Source organism: Zootoca vivipara, chromosome 6, assembly GCF_965207765.1.
Source record: "Zootoca vivipara chromosome 6, rZooViv2.hap1.1, whole genome shotgun sequence".
In the NCBI taxonomy this organism is placed as follows: Eukaryota; Metazoa; Chordata; class Lepidosauria; order Squamata; family Lacertidae; genus Zootoca; species Zootoca vivipara.
The window spans coordinates 66,167,911-66,183,890 of record NC_142589.1 but is presented as its reverse complement, the minus strand read 5'-3'; the positions used below and the strand labels follow the sequence as shown (position 1 = coordinate 66,183,890).

Genomic DNA, 15,980 nt, shown 5'->3' with positions numbered 1-15,980 from the left:
CCCAAAGAATCCTGGGAGCTGTAGTTATTTAACTTATTGGGACACCCATTTTCCTCTCAGAGAGCCACAGTTCCCAGAAATCCCTGGGAAGAGGGATTGACTGTTAAACCACTCTGGGCACTATAGCAAGGGGAACAGGGGTCTCTAGACCACCACCTCTAGCTGGAGATGCCAGGGACTGAATTGTGATAACTTCCACATTAGCCTTGGCAGAAAGAGGTAGACACTGGACTAAAATTAACTGGCAATGTGTTCCTCCATTTAGGTGAGAGCCATGTATCATTGGGGCTCACTTATCCCAGTTAGGAAATGAAGAAACTAGGTTCCGGTTTCCGCCTGCAGGAATGGCGGACCTGTTTTCCATCTCTCTGACCTTCGTAAGGAATTTGGCGGTTGCTAGGGGAGTAAATGGCAACCCCCCTACCCTCTCCGGGGGTTACGGAGAGGGGCCGCTGGCCCGCGATGCCCCCAGACCCACTCCGACTGTTTTTGGAGTGGTGGGAGCTTGGGCTGAGCACTTACGAGGGCCAGGACTCCCGGACGCTAATCTGCATGGCGGGGATTTCCATGGTTAAAGAAGATAATTAGGCTTAAATCTATGGACATACTTCAGAAGGAGGGGAAGAAGCGCTGTTTACTGCTGAGAAATTTATGCTGCTGAAAGGAGAGGAGTCAAAGATTGTACTGCATCTGGAAGAAGGATTGATGGGGACGGAGCGATAAGGGAAGTTTTTATTTTTTTTTTCCTTCATATTGTTGCCTCGTACCTTCCCGGACGCGATGTCCTGGCTTGTTTGGAATGAAAGAGAAGCAAAAGACTGTGTGAGTTGAACTTTATAACTGTTGTTACTGAGCATATTTTTTTTAAAGATGTGGAGTTGCCGATGAGAAAAGCCTCCCCCTAGTCGGGCGGAAGGAGTTCTGGACGCGCTCGGAGGATTTATGAGTTGTGACGCACTTTAAATTGGAGCAGCGACCTGAAGCTAAGTTCAGCTATAGGGCAAGGAGATCCATTAATTTACCTAGAGTTTATGGTTTGATGTTTGGGTCTCCTGCCTGAAAAAGCTGTAAATTCTATAATGATCGTGAATCTTCATGGCTGTGAGAGAAAGCGAAAGTGATTTGAGCTTTTTGAGATGGCGCTGCTTCGGGCTGCTTCGACGCAACAAGGAGCTCCATTAAGAAGATTTATGGGGAGGCTGGACTGATTAACCCACACAGGAGAAAGAACATCTGTGAAACTTTATTTGATATTTATCTCAGCGGCTGGGAAACAATCGGATGAAAGTGGAAAACATCTATGTGACTGTAAGGGGAAGATCTGGATTATTATGAACTTGGAGGACGATTTGAACTTTAGAAAAAAGACGGCAGTGGACAGTTGCGAGGAATTCCCAATTTCTTGAAGCATGGGAACCCAAATAAAAAATTTTTTAGATGATTTGGCATAACATTCGGTTTGATTGATATATATATGTGTATAATTTGAAATATTGAATGTGATATAATTGGTTTTAATTGGAAAATTAATAAAAATATTTTTAAAAAAAAAAAAAAAGGAAATGAAGAAACTCTCCCAGGCTTCAATTGGGTTGGATTAAGTTGAGCCATTCTCTCTGCACCACATCACAAAATCAGGCCATTTGGTGTCCTTGGGAATATTACATTTCCCAGGGGTACTTATGTTGAAACAGAACAGAGGAAGAGACTGCCCTCCCTCTACTTCATACCACCTCTGGAGATGCAGAGTTATGTGGGCAAGTAGGAAATACTTATTATTCAATAATAACAATAACAATAACAATAAATTATTTATACCCTGCCCATCTGGCTGGGTTTCCCCAGCCACGCTGGGCAGCTCCCAACAGAATATTAAACATTATAAAACATAAACATAAAAAACTTCCCTAAACAGGGCTGCCTTCAGATGTCTTCTCAAAGTCAAATAGTTGTTTATTTCCTTGACACCTGATGGGAGGGCCCTCTGCCTGGTTCCCAGTAACCTTGCAGCGAGGGAACTGCCAGAAGGCCCTCGGAGCTGGACCTCAGTGTCCAGGCTGGACAATGGGGGTGGAGATGCTCCTTCGGGTATACTGGGCTGATGTTTTGAGACTACAATTCCCATCATCCCTGACCACTGGTCCTGCTAGCTAGGGATCATGGGAGTTGTAGGCAAAAAAACATCAGGAGGGCCAAGTTTGAGGAAGCCTGGTTTAGGACTTTAAAGGTCAGCAACAACACTTTGAATTGTGCTCGGAATCATACTGGGAGCCAATGTAGGTCTTTCAGGACCAGTGTTGTGTGGTCTCTTGAAGGATCATCAGAGTGTGGAGGGCGAAGATTTGGGGTATGGCTGGCTGGGAGGGAAAGGAGTGCAGTAAGCTCCAATTAAAATCTGAGTGAGAAGCTTTGGGGACATAAGGCTCACCTTGTCTTTGGGGTGAGCGTCACAAGTCCAAAGGCTTGTATTTCTGAGCCCCAAAATACGAGTTTCTGCATTATCTCTAATTCCGGTAGTTTATTTGAAAGGTAACGGTTGTAAAATTGTCCTCTGTCCTCCCCCCCCACACTTAATTGGCACCTCCACCCCCACTTTATTGGCACCAGGTAGTTCTTCAGAAACCCAAAAACCATCCACACCAAAATTTACATAGCTTCCCATTGGACTCTCAAGCAATTGCTCTCTGGTTCAAATTGGAGCAGGTCATATTCCTGCAGACAGGGAACCCCAGGGCCAGGGAATTTTGCCAGACTGTCTGTTCCCAAATGCTATACCACACCCACGTGCCAGAGCAGAGCCGCAAGCAGCTGGGAAACTTGACAAAACAGGAATGGAATCCCTTGCAGATCTCGCATGTTGGAAGGGCACGACTGCTGAGTGAGCAGGAAGGCAAGAAACAATTCCCAGGTCAGTGATGGGGGAAAAATGCTTCTGGGGTCTAGCCAGCTGCCCAGTGAGGTGTTAGGGGGGCTGTGAAATTGCCACTTGGAAGCTTTCCCATTCAGCTGCAGGGAGACACATTTGCCCAACTCTCACAAAATGAAGCGGCGGGGGCAAGTCTTATTGCTGACAAAGAAGTAAAGAAGCAAAAACATTTTTGTTTAGACAAGCTTGCCCAGATATGTAGAATGCCAACATAAGTTTTAATGTGCTTTTAGCTTATTGCTGACTTTAATTATTTTAGAATGTTTTAAAAACCTGTTTTTAACCATTTTTACAGATAATTTTACTGTTTTATCCTTCCGGTAAAACACACTGAGGGTTGTTGCTGTTGTTTTTTACAATCAAGTGCTATATAAATTTTATGAAATTAATACCGATGAATAAATAAATTACTGATATGATTCAAAATATGGCAATCAGGGGAGCTGTAGTTCGTTAGGAGGGTTAGAAGATCCCTGTTTCTCTCACACAGGTACAATTCCCAGAGTGGAACACAAGGTACTCTAGGAATTGTAGCTCTGTGAAGGGAAAGGGGGTCTCCTGACTACTCTCAACGTCCTTAGCAGACTACAATTCCCAGAATTCTTTGGAGGAAGTCATGACTGTTTCAAGTGTCACCATAGTGTTCTAAATGTATGGCATGAATATGGCCCAAGCTAGGCAAGGCTGTTCTGCCCTGATGGACGAAAGTAACTCCCTGCTGTTTCAGAAAGTGTTTTTTCCTAACTCTACCAGGAGATGCTGGGGATTGAACCCAGGACCAGGCACTTCACCACACAGCTACTGCTGTTCCTCTCATCTGCAGTGGAGAGACAAACGAGGAACTGGTGCAGAGGCAAAACGAGTAGATGATCATACGTCCCCCAAGAACTGCCCTGTGCAGGGCAGATGCCTGCCATCTGCTCATCTTGCATTATGGAACAGCATGCAATCTTGCAATCACCTGATATCCTCTCCCCAAAATCTGCTCCTTTGCCAGTCAACAAGAGCAGCCACACACAAACACACACCAAGAGTCTGTCATATGCACGGAAGGGATTTGCCTTGACAGAAGCATCTGTGGCCTAGCCAGAAGCCAGATGAATGAAGCCACAGTTTGCGAACCAGATTCACAATTCCAGATGGGACTCTTCATGTTAACAGTTCTCAGCTGCCCTAGTGACACAGGCCCAGAGAGGCTGCCTGACGCAGAAGCAACCAGCCGCTATCGCTCCTGACGTCTTGCATAACCCAGACATGTTCTGGGTTGTCCAGGGATAGAATGGAATGGCTGTCACCCACGACGAAACACACGCTTGAGAATAAGAAGACAACCTCCTGCTTGACAGGGGGACAACAACATTATATAATTTCACCAAGAGTAACAAGCCACATTCCAGCTGCTACAGTCTCCTCCCTCCCCTTAACTTCCAATACATCTTTATGATGAGCTAATGGCTCACATTTATTTTTTCCTAAAAATGATTTTGCCAAGTCAACAGCCCTTTTGCATCCTTTTCAATGGAAGAACATTAGAGGTCACAGCTAACCAAGTTTCGCCACAGCTGCCTTGGGCTTGCACACTTCTCCCCCCTCCCTCCTTGCCTCGCCTGCTACGATCCGATCCCTCTTCCTCCTCCCCACACCTAAGGGTTTCCAGAGAAACTGAGTCAGGCTGCTCTAGGTGGCAAACAGTCCCGCTCATTTTCATTGAGCAAAATCATGGAATTGTGAAGTTGAAAGGGAGGAGGACAACCCATCTCAAGTGGACCGCCTGCCTCAATTTTTATTTACTCATTATAGTCACTACCCCGCCTTTCCTGCAAGAAGTTCAAGGCAATGTACGGGTTCTCTCTGCATTCCCATCTAATCCACACAACAACCCTGCAAGGCGGTGTGAGCTGAGAAGCAGTGACTGGCCCAAGGTTACCCAGAGTCACGGAGGCAGGGGAATGCTGGGAGGCACCAGCTGGGGAACCCCCAAGGGAAGAAGCCCAGGGGTTGGTGGTGGGATGGTGATGAGTGGTCAGAGGGAGAAGAGAGAAGCCTGGAAGGTGGTGGGAGCTGTAAAGGTAGCAAGGTTTAGTGAGCAAGGAGAGTCTCTGGCAGAGTGAAGTCCAGAATTAGAAGCTGAAGCAGGAGAGGGGGGAAGCTAAGAGGCAGAGAGCAATCTGGCTGGTGAAGAAGCCGCCTCCTGATGCGACAACTCCCCTCCCCCTGGGCATCTCCTCTGCAGACAGCATAGAAATGCAGTGGGCAGCATACAAATGCAGTCAGCCACCGCACCCAGTCCTTTCTCAGTCAACCCACCGGGAATCAGGCCCCGCTGGACCATTCACGTAAACCTCAACCCCCACATCCCTTAAAAGTTTTCTAAGTTCAAGTGGAAGGCTGGAAGGGCCCCCAATTCATTTGGGGGCCAAAGGGTGGAATGCTTGTCCACCTCCACTCCCATCCTGGTTTGGATTTAAATCATTGTTGTCTACTCTCATAGCAGTTTACAAATAAATACACTGAAAACACAACTAATTAAGCTAGCTGCATTAAAAAACCACAAATTTATTATAAATAAATATGATGGTTATTTTTTTAAAAAAAATCACAGCTTCAGAATGCCAACATGATTATTCAGTGAAAAGCAGCACAGCCATGTCCTGAAGCTCCATTTAAAAACAGTCAATGTGGGAGCCAAACACACATCCCATAGGAGGGAGTTTCACCATGAGGGTGACACTGCTGAGGCGGCCTTTTCTCTTGTGCACATCAACAGGATGGATCTTAATGGCAGGTCAATGAGCAGGACTGTTAATGTTAGAGTTGGGTATAATTTTTACAGGTGCAGGCAGCCCTTCAAACAACCTGATTCTGAACAATTTGGGGCTCCAAATGTAACAACCAGCACTTTAAACTGGGCCCAGAAATGCATGGGCAACCAAGTCAACTAGTATGGGACCAGTGCTACATGCTCCTATTGCTTGGCTGACACAAGCAACCAAGAAGCTGCGCTCTGCACTGGCTGAAATGTCCAAACTATCATTAAAGGCAGTCCCATGTAGAGTTCATTGCAATTGTCTTGTCTGGATTAAAAAATGGCCGCCACATTCGTAAGACTTGCACAATTCAAGCATCAAAGACTTGCACAATTCAAGTAAGCATTAGTGAAGAATGGTGGCCAGGGGGCAGGTGATATTCGCAGGCCATCGTGGTAAGTTGCATCATGAGAATTGGCAAAATGAAAAGACCAGCCAATGGTAAGCACTTCATGGAAAGCATTGTGCAAAAATTCACATGCATACCAAAATCTCTCCCAAAACACCCCCCACCCACCCCCCTGCCCCCCAGTCAGATCCCCTTCTAGAGAATTTTTCCACATGGAGGTGTTCTAACCATTACATTTAGGAGCAGCATATGGAAAGCAGAAATCCATCTCCTGGCATGTACAAGACATGGGACTGAATTCAAGACAAGTGAACCTGAGACGGGCGGCACAACAGTTTGGCTTCTTGGAAACCCTGAAAAAACCACATAATTCCAGTTATTAAACTGTTTGTTTAAACGAGGATGTCAAAAAATTCATAAGCCTCAAAAAAACCACGGGTTCCTCCATGCTCTGATGGAAAACATCTGCAAGTGATCTCTCTGCTCTGAAGGGACAGCTACTGCTTCGCAAGCAGGCTGAGGAGATAGCTAACGCTGACTGGTTAAATAATGTGAAGAGCAGAAGAAAGTCGGTGCAAGAATGAAAAACAAACCAAAACACTCACCCACCTGGTAAAGAAAGAGGCAATACAGTGGTACCTCGGGTTAAGAACTTAATTCGTTCTGGAGGCCCGTTCTTAACCTGAAACTGTTCTTAACCTGAGGTACCACTTTAGCTAATGGGGCCTCCTGCTCCCGCTGCCACGCGATTTCTGTTCTCATCCTGAGGTAAAGTTCTTAACCTGAGGTACCATTTCTGGGTTAGCAGAGTCTGTAACCTGAAGTGCCTGTAACCTGAGGTACCACTGTATTCAGAAGCATAAAGTTGGAAGGAAAATTAGGAAACAGACTGGCAGCAGCAATTCAGAACTTCAGGCAAGGGACATTTCTAGCCCTACCTGGAAATGCCAGGGCTGAATGTGGGACTTTTAGCATGGGGCCCAGATTCAATTCCTGCCAGCTCTGATTAAAAAAACAACACATTTATTAAGGAGCAGGTCCAAATAAAAAAGAAGACCTGATGCACTGGAGAGCAGTTGCCAGTCAGAATCGATCATACTGAGCTGCTATAAGGCAACTTCTCATGTTGCTATAAGATATATACGTACATCTGTACAGAACGAGCTGCAAATGTTAAAATCTGCAGATGGCCAGCCCTCTTAAGCATTGTGATTTGAGAACCCGCCGCCCGCTTGAGGAAATGAAGACACAAGGACACAATGTATTTAAGTTAATGGGTGAAAAGACCACACAACCCCTCCCCTCTGCAATGAGGAGAGACTTTTCCTCGCAGTTCGCTGCAGGGATTGCATCACAGAATCAATAATACAAAAGATCTCCAATCCCTATGTCTGCCCGGACTTCTGAAACTTCATCTTAATATGGAGGTTTTTTATTATTATTCCAGACGCTTGGCCTCCATTAAAATGGACTGATCTATCATGCTCATGACGTCTAGAATGGTAAAGACAGGCTAGAAAACCTCAGGCATACCAATATTCTAAACAGAGAAGTTTATTTCAATTTTATATGGCAGCAAAAACAAACAAACAAAAGGTCTAGAGCAGCTTCCCCCAATTTTGCACTCGCCAAGTTTTCTGGATTACAACTGCAACCAACATACCTCACCATTACAAAGAGTTGTAATCCAAAACAATCTTGAAGGTTCCAGGTTTGTTTCCCTTAAACTGCAGGTTTAATTCTTGAACTCTGGGTCAAGTAGTGTGTCTGTAGGCTACCTCCTGCCCTCCCGCCCTGTTGCCCTTTTCTTGTGTAATGTAAAAAAAGGTCTTAAACCTAACTTCCTAGCAGGGATGGATCTTCAATGAAACTAAGGAAGCTTAAGCTTCAGGGCCCTTAATCCCAGAGGGGCCCAAAAGAAACTTTAGACCACATTGCTTAAAAATTCTGAGTTTAGTAGACCCAATCTGAGTAGCACGACTCAAACTAATTTTTTTGTTGCATACATTTTAACCATCCCAAAGTTTGAGTGTCAGTAGCACAGGTGTTATAAGGTGTCATGATCTGTTATGGAACAACCCCATTGAATAAGATAACTGTAGTTACCCAGACCTCATCACTGGTTCCAAAGGCCCCCCCCCCACATGGCAGTTTAAGCTTCAAAAATGTAGGTCCACCACTGCTTCCCTGGGAAACTGGTTCACTCCTGGGCTTCCATCCGGGATATGAAACCACATTATAGTACAAGAATAAATCCTGATTTCCCGCTTCAGATATAATCAGAAACCAAGGTTTAATGAACTCCAGAAGTTTTCCATTGCAGTGGGAAAGAGGAGAGAGGAGAGCATGGGGGCATGATGCTCATTCTCTGTGTAGTACATTAAATCACAGTTTTCTGTTTCATCCGTGGTGGGAAACAGAGGTTCAGCAAACTCTGGAGGGCTTTTAATTGCAGTGAGATGGAGGTGAGGAGAGCATCTGGGTACTAAACTAAGTCTCAGTCTATTTGATTATATCATGGTTTCCTGGTTAAGTTGCAAGGGGAAACCAAGGTTTAATAAACCATAAGTTGTTTTTTTTCATTTAAGCTGGTGGGGGGAGGGAGAGAGGATGATACAATACCCATTCTAAGTCTATTAGACTGAGACTCCTCCATCTGAACCGGCACTTTGCTAGACTCACAAATATATTGTCAGCACAGGATACTTTAATATACGGTACTAGCTTACATTAATTTCTGTTGGTGAGAATCATCACACTTTTTTTTAATAGCACAGAACATCTATTTGAAGCATCAATTTGAAGGATCAAATTAGGTAAAATCTCATGAATCTTGGTGATAGCTCGCATCCAGCTGTCTGAGTAGTGCTCTATCGATTTGTATTGTCTGCCCACTTATGTCAAGGACGACTGAAATATTTTATCACGATAAAATAAAATAAAAAGTCATTCCATAACAGGCCATCCTTCTAATTTTATGCTGCCCGCTCCATTTTCTGCTATTTCTATTAGGAGCAAAAGTTTCATCTAATCCATTTTAAGAGAGGTGGGGGAGAGAAGATAGCTTAGTTCTTCAGGCCGCTCTATTGCTTTTCTAGCCAAGCCCAGATTTATAAAAAGAATATAACTTACCAGTGTGTCCTTCGTACTAAAGCAACAAAATAAACCTCTGTGAAGTGTTTCAGACATCAATTCTCTTTTAAAAATAAAATAAATCTCAGAATACTTTCAATTATCAGTCTTTTGGCTGCCTACTCTCTCCCATTTAGATATGCTTTTACGGACAAAGAGTTAAAAAAAATTGTATAAGTCTCCTGCCATTAAAACAGGAATGGCGAATCTGTAGCCCCACCCTCAGCTGTTATTGGACTACAAGTCCCACCATTCCTGAGTACTGGCCATGGTGGCTGGGGCTGATGGGAGTTGGAGTCCAACAACATCCGGAGGGCCACAGGTTTTCTAACTCTGCCTTAAAAGGTCAATACCTGATGGCAAAAAAGTATTGTCAGGGAACATTCTTTCTCTAAGTATGGAGGGCTAAAGTTGTATACAGCTATTCCAGCTGGCAGCAATTCTCATAAGCAAAATTGACTGGTCATTTGTTTACTTATCAGGAAACTTTAAAGACCACTAACCATTAGCAAATATCACAGTGCTGTACAAAAATAAAAAGACAACACATAAGACTGGTTTCCCAAAAGAAATCTGATACTGCCCATGAGTCAGCTCATCCTTCTTGGAAAGCCAGTAGAAGAAGCAGGAAAGTTTTTAGCATCCAGTGAAACTTCTATGATGTACGAGGCTGTCGAACTTCAATGGGCAGTACATTATGGAAGGTAGGTGTTAATGCACTGAAAAACCTAGCCTGAGCCACCGTTAAATGAAATTCTGGTGTGTGTGGTAGATGTTTGCAGAGAAACAGTTCGCAGAAATTCTTGTCAAATCTCTTAAGCCCACAAAACTATGTTGGACAACTTCCCGGGGTCCTTATTCCTACTGTCCCTTCAATATCTGAGACAACATATGGAGTTCTCAATTGGTTCCGAAATAAAAACTAGGATGCAATTCAGAAGCATCACTGCCTTTGACCACGGAGGCAGAGCACAGCCATCAGAGCTAGCAGCCACTGATAGCCTTTGCCACCATGTATTTGTCTGATCCTCCATCAGAGTTGGTGGCCATCACTGCATCCTGGGGACTCCAACTCCCACTAGCCCCAGCCAGCACTGCCAATGGTCAAGGGTGATGGGAGCTGAGTCCAGCAACACCTGGAAGGCCACAGGATGCCCCATCCCTGGCTTATTCCGACTGGCAATGGCTCTCAGGTAGATGTCTGTCCCACCATTTGCTACCTGGGAATTAACAAACTGGAAAGGCATGTCTAATTCAGTGTTTCCCAACCTTGTACTTTCAGATGTTTTGGGACTACAACTCCCATGATCCCTAGCTAGCAAGACCAGTGGTCAGGAATAATGGGAATTGTAGTCCGAAAACATCTGGAGGCACAAGGTTGGAAAACACTGGTCTAATTAACAACAACATCAACCTGGGATTTTTGCAGAGGCAGTTTTAGGGTAGGGTAACCAGTTTGGCCACACTGGGTGCTGGCAACAATTATGTTGAATGGAGCATGAAAGGCGTGAACACCAAATTTTAGCATCTCATAGGGCGTTGCTGAAATTTCAGGGTCGAAAATCTGCCACTGCTTTTCCTTGCATGTACTCTACTATGAAGCCTTCCCAGTGTGGGCTGATCATCTTTCCAACTAACATCGCATATTGAACGGCAGTCATCTTGGTGTTTCGAGTGACTGGGGGTGGGGGGTAGGGAAAGGATTTATCTTGCAGCTATTTTTAACTTTTCAATAACTATCACAAGCTCTTCAAAGCACTTTCTGAGAGAGCTGTCTGTCATGTATCATTGCTTGATGCATGCAGCATAAACCGACTGTGCACAGTGGAATGCCTCCATCTGGGTATGAAATTGGAAAGTAAAGCCTTCATGATATTTGGGAGCAGCTCGGGGGTTGCAAACAGTTTCCAGGGGGGAGACACAAAAAAAAGAAAGAATAATAATTCAAAAGCACAAAAGGGAAACTCAAGCAATGACTTGTCCAAAAGCAACATTAAAACTACAAACTACTAACCTAAAGTTACAAAGAATGACATCAGCATTGTGCTACGATGTTCCAATATCTTTTCCCCAGACACATTTGGAATAAAACATTCAGGCTGCAACTCTCTCTCCGCTCGAATTCAAGCAAAACTCCTACTGGAATCAATGGCACTTTGTAGGCCTGTCAATGTGCAGACCTGCCATTGCTTGTTTGTTGGAAAGACATGAAGTTAAGGGCAGGCACAAGCGTGTATTTTGAACACAGTCGACCTGAAATCAGGCAGCAAGTTTGGAATTCATTCTTGTAGCAAATCCACAGGGCACGGGCTTCTCCCACGCCTCGTTTTTTACTTCCTGGCCTGAGGATGTAGCCTTTCTACCTCCCTCAGACTTAGAGAATGAGTCCATAATAATATTGCATTAGACCCGTTATGTACTGAGCTTGGATCCTAGAACAATAGACAGGTACGATCCTAGAAGGCAGCAACCTGATTGGTCTGCAGGAGCAGTCCAATCAGGCTCCAGGAGGGGAGTTGAATCAGCCAATCACACCCATTGTGTTAATAATGTAAATATAGCCAGAGGTTTTAGGGGAAAGCACTCACTCACTGTTTACCATGAGCTGAAATAAAGAATGTGAAATCAACACTCAACTCCGAGTATATTTCAAATCTGTGAGAAGCCTGCAAACAAGCTACGAGCACAACAGAAACACCTGCAGTTTCCAACAACTGGCATTCAAAAACATAACCATAGCCATAATGGTTAGTAGCCACAGACAACCTTATTCTCCCTGAATTTATTTAATCCTGTTTTAAAACTATCCAAGTTGGTGGCTCTCATTGTCTCTTGCGGGAGCAAGTTCCATGGTTTGTCTAGGGGCTGCATGAAGAAATACTTGCTTTTATTTCCCCCGAATCTTCCATCATTCAGTTCTAGTATTATAAGAGAGGAAGAAAAACTTTTCTTACTCCACATTCTCCATGCCATGTATAATTTTACAAACTTCTGTCTTGTCACCTCTTACTTGCCCTTTCTCAAAACCAATCCACAAGTGGGAGCAACTGCAACCAGCAACTGCAGAATGGGGCCCTTTAATACAGCACAGTCAACTCCTCCAAGGAGGTGGAGTCAACAGACTTGGACCTTCTTCTTAAGTCTTCAGATGGTCTCAGATCTTTGCTGAGATCTTCTTCCCACTGCTCAGCCAGTAAGGGGCCACTGGGAGCTGTCCATTGTCCTAGCTTCTTCTTAAAACAACTTGTCTTGCCATTATTTGTCCCAAAGAAACCCAGTCTAATGGTTTCCGCTTCCCCTGAGAGTGCCAACCCTGAGAAGAACAGGATACCCACCGTGGAAGAAAGGCAGGGTGAAAATGGAATTAATAAAGGGGGAAAAGAATTCTGAAATGAAAAAGCACACTTTTCCCATTACACACAAATATGTTATAGTAGGCATCTCTCCTGTGTATGTGAAAGAAGGAGAAATGTTACTTCCAAGATGGTTCTTGCTACCTGCAGTTTTTTTTTATAAGTACCTGTATTAAAATTATGGTATTTGCATATCTATAACTATTGTCCAGTTAATCAAGAACACTTTTTAAAATCAATCAAAGTAGGAATTTGGACCCCTGAATGTCCTAGTAAAGCATGAGGATGAGAAAAAGTCTGTCCCCTTCCATTTTCCAGGAATGGAATTTCATTTTTTAAAAAACCAATCCGCACAGAAGCAATTTTTTAAAAAAAATAAGAACATGGGAGGAGCCCTAAGGTTTGTGCATTGTCCCTGGTCCTCCAATAATGTTTCCTTCGCTAAACAGGGCATTCAAATGCCCAAGGCCTGGAGCAGCTACCATAGAAGCCAACACCTTGGGGCTGAGAGGTCTTCGCCCCCCCCAATAAAATATTTGAGGGGTCTGCTCCCCAGAGTTGATGGGCCTTGCCGTTCTAATAGAGTATGTGCACCACATTATGTGATTGACTGTGCAGGGCGGGGCTTACCTGGGTCTCCCCACTATTTTATTCAAGTTGGCACCCCTAGCAGCTACTGCATAGGGCTTCTTGCCACTGCTTGCTTTAAGAACAAATATGGCAAGGACTCAGTGCTGGTGCGCTGAGGGGGTCTTAACAAAGTTGCGCTCAAAGTGTCCTGCAGCAAGAAGCCCTGATGCCCTATTTTGAAAAGTTTAAAAGATGAATACGCTTTTAGGAGGCAACACACAACTTTTGGTGATCCATGAACTGATCTGACTCATGATCCACCCAGATTCAATCAGGAGAGTCTGCTCAATCCTTCCCTATTGCTAATCAAAAACTGTTCAATCAATCAAACTGCTGTTATCAGTTAAACATTGCAGCCATCTCTCTCTCTCTCTCTCTCTCTCTCTCTCTCTCTCTCTCTCTCTCTCTCTCTCTCTCACACACACACACACACACACACACACACACACACACACACACACGGATCTCTGGCTTGGATATTCCAAGCACAATCATTTGGGGGGGGAGGGTTCTGAGGGACTCCATGTTTCTGATATTGCAACAGTGCCCCAAACAACAGCCTTTTAAAAAATATATGCAGAAAATCAGCATTTGGGTAATCTCCCTCCTTCTTCAACAAAAAAAAGCTCATCCTGATTTACAAGTGAAGTTTGGGTGTTAAAGCAGAAACCAATATTGAATTTAAACCATGAGGAGTGTGTGCCCCCCCTAACCTTGAGTGACAGCACCTTTATCTATTGTTTAAGAAGAACATAAGAAGAGTCTTCCTGGATCAGACCAAAGGCCTGTCTAGTCCAGCATCCTGTTTCACACAGTGGCCAACCAGCTGCCTCTGGGAAACCCACAAGCAGAAGAGAAAGACAATAGCCCTTGCTTGCTATTGCTCCTTGGGAAACAGTAGTCCTGCTGCCTCTGATCCTACAGATTTGCATATAGTAAGCATGATGGGTGGCCGCTCATTATCCCCCATGCATTTATGTAGTTAACTTTAAAAGCTGTTCAGGTTGGTGGCCATTACACATCTTGTGGCAACAAATTCCATAACTAGACACGGTAAAAGTAAGTACATCCTTATTGGCTACAGGTAGGTCTTGATTTGGCTAAAATTGTGGGGAAGGGCTTAAGGATTTATTTAAGGATGTCCATATTCTCCATTCCACACCGCTGCAGTTTGAGCACCAATCAAAACTCTTGATAATTCAGAACAAATGAACACAAAATACTGTGGAGGGAAATGTGTGGCCCTCCCAATGTTATCAGACTACAAAGCCTATCATCCCAGAACATTGGCCATGGTGACTGGGGCTGATGGGAGTTGTAGTCCAACAATATCAGAAGCGCTGCAGGTTCCCCACTCTTGTATTATATCTATGGATAAAACTGATAAACTTTGGGACAGTTATGACCCAAATCCAGAGAATCAAAATAATGTCTGGAAACATCTAGACTGTGCAAATGCTCTTAGAAGTTTGCTAGGGGTGGAGGAGGGTTGAGAGGACCTTATCCCAAAGTCCGGATAATAGATGTGTGGTGTCTTGCACAATCCAGTGTGTATGTTTTCGTGGAAGCTTGGTAACCACAACTGCAGTCGGCGATGTGCGATGCTTGCGCTATCTGGGCTGAAGAGCCAATATGAACAAATGCAATCTGCCTCTAAGGTTTGAGATTATTGTCCTCCTATCTTCTTCCAGTATGATGCTTAAAAGAATTCAATCCAAACCGAATGCTCTGGGGGAAATTGCCTGGGACAATGCACCTTCACAACACAGTTCTCCGAAATTTCTATAGGCAAAGAGTTGAATGACAGATACATGTTTTCTGTCCAACTCTTTTGAAACTCAGTGCTTACTCCATTCCATTGGCATACAGATAATGAAAGTCAAAGAGAATTTAAGGGCGATGGACAGACTTGGAAAAGGAAACAATGGAAGGCTGGGCCTGATTGACACCCTGCCGACTTCCATGTGGCATCTTTTACTGACAAGCTGCTTTCAAGAGGACAGCTTTCCATCAGACAGACGCAACGGGAGATGGAGTGCGAAGCACAATACTCACCCTCCTTCAAAGATCTTGATCCGGGCTGGCTCCCCTCGTTTGGATATGGGAATGTCGTCTTCTGGTTTTCCTCTTTTCTCCTCTTCCTTCTCAGTTCTCATTTCGTCCTTTCGACCTTCGTTGGGAAGGAGCGAAGGCAGGTGAACCTACCTCGCCAAAGGATGAAAGTAACGGTTTTATTATTCTTTCAAAGGCTCGTTACCAAAGACAGACACCTTGGACAAGGCTCTCTCTCTGGAGAGTGGGGGTGAAAAACCCAGCAGCCACCCTAACTTCAGTGATAATTAAGTGTAAGATTTAAACCTGATTTGGAAGGTTCTCATTTTAGACCTGGTGCTGCTGGTCCGAGCTGCATGGGGTGGGTGGGAACAAGCAATGCTTAATGGGGCAGAACAATTGCTTTAAAGTTGCATAAAAAGAAGCTGATGAATCTGGACTGAGTACTCTGCCTGGCTTGCGATGACTCTGTGCATTTTAGGAGTCATACAGGAGATCACTGGACACAAGAGCGGCTGCGATTTTTTCCACTGTGCAGTGAGTTCTGCACCTCCCACCTTCACTGTACAGCCTCAAGACTGAACTCCAGTCCTTCCTCTCCACTCCTTCCCAGGTTTCAGGTAGACAGTCTGTCCCCAGCTGCCATGAGCACCTTGTATGTTCAAGCATTCATTCTGTGCTTGGAGTGGGAAGGGGCAGGGCATTTCTGAACACTTCTGTAGTGATTAGCA

General features: G+C 44.4%; 1 protein-coding gene across 4 annotated transcripts in view; it reads right to left on the bottom strand.

Moving 5' to 3' along the window:
- Positions 1-15,980, bottom strand: part of HIVEP3 (HIVEP zinc finger 3) — a 226,485-nt gene that overhangs the window by 32,984 nt on the left and 177,521 nt on the right. For all 4 annotated transcript variants that reach the window (XM_035120894.3, XM_035120904.3, XM_088672491.1 and 1 more), the window contains one exon: positions 15,253-15,398. In XM_035120894.3, the coding sequence (XP_034976785.1) occupies positions 15,253-15,398 (146 nt within the window). The remainder of the gene's footprint in view (positions 1-15,252; positions 15,399-15,980) is intronic.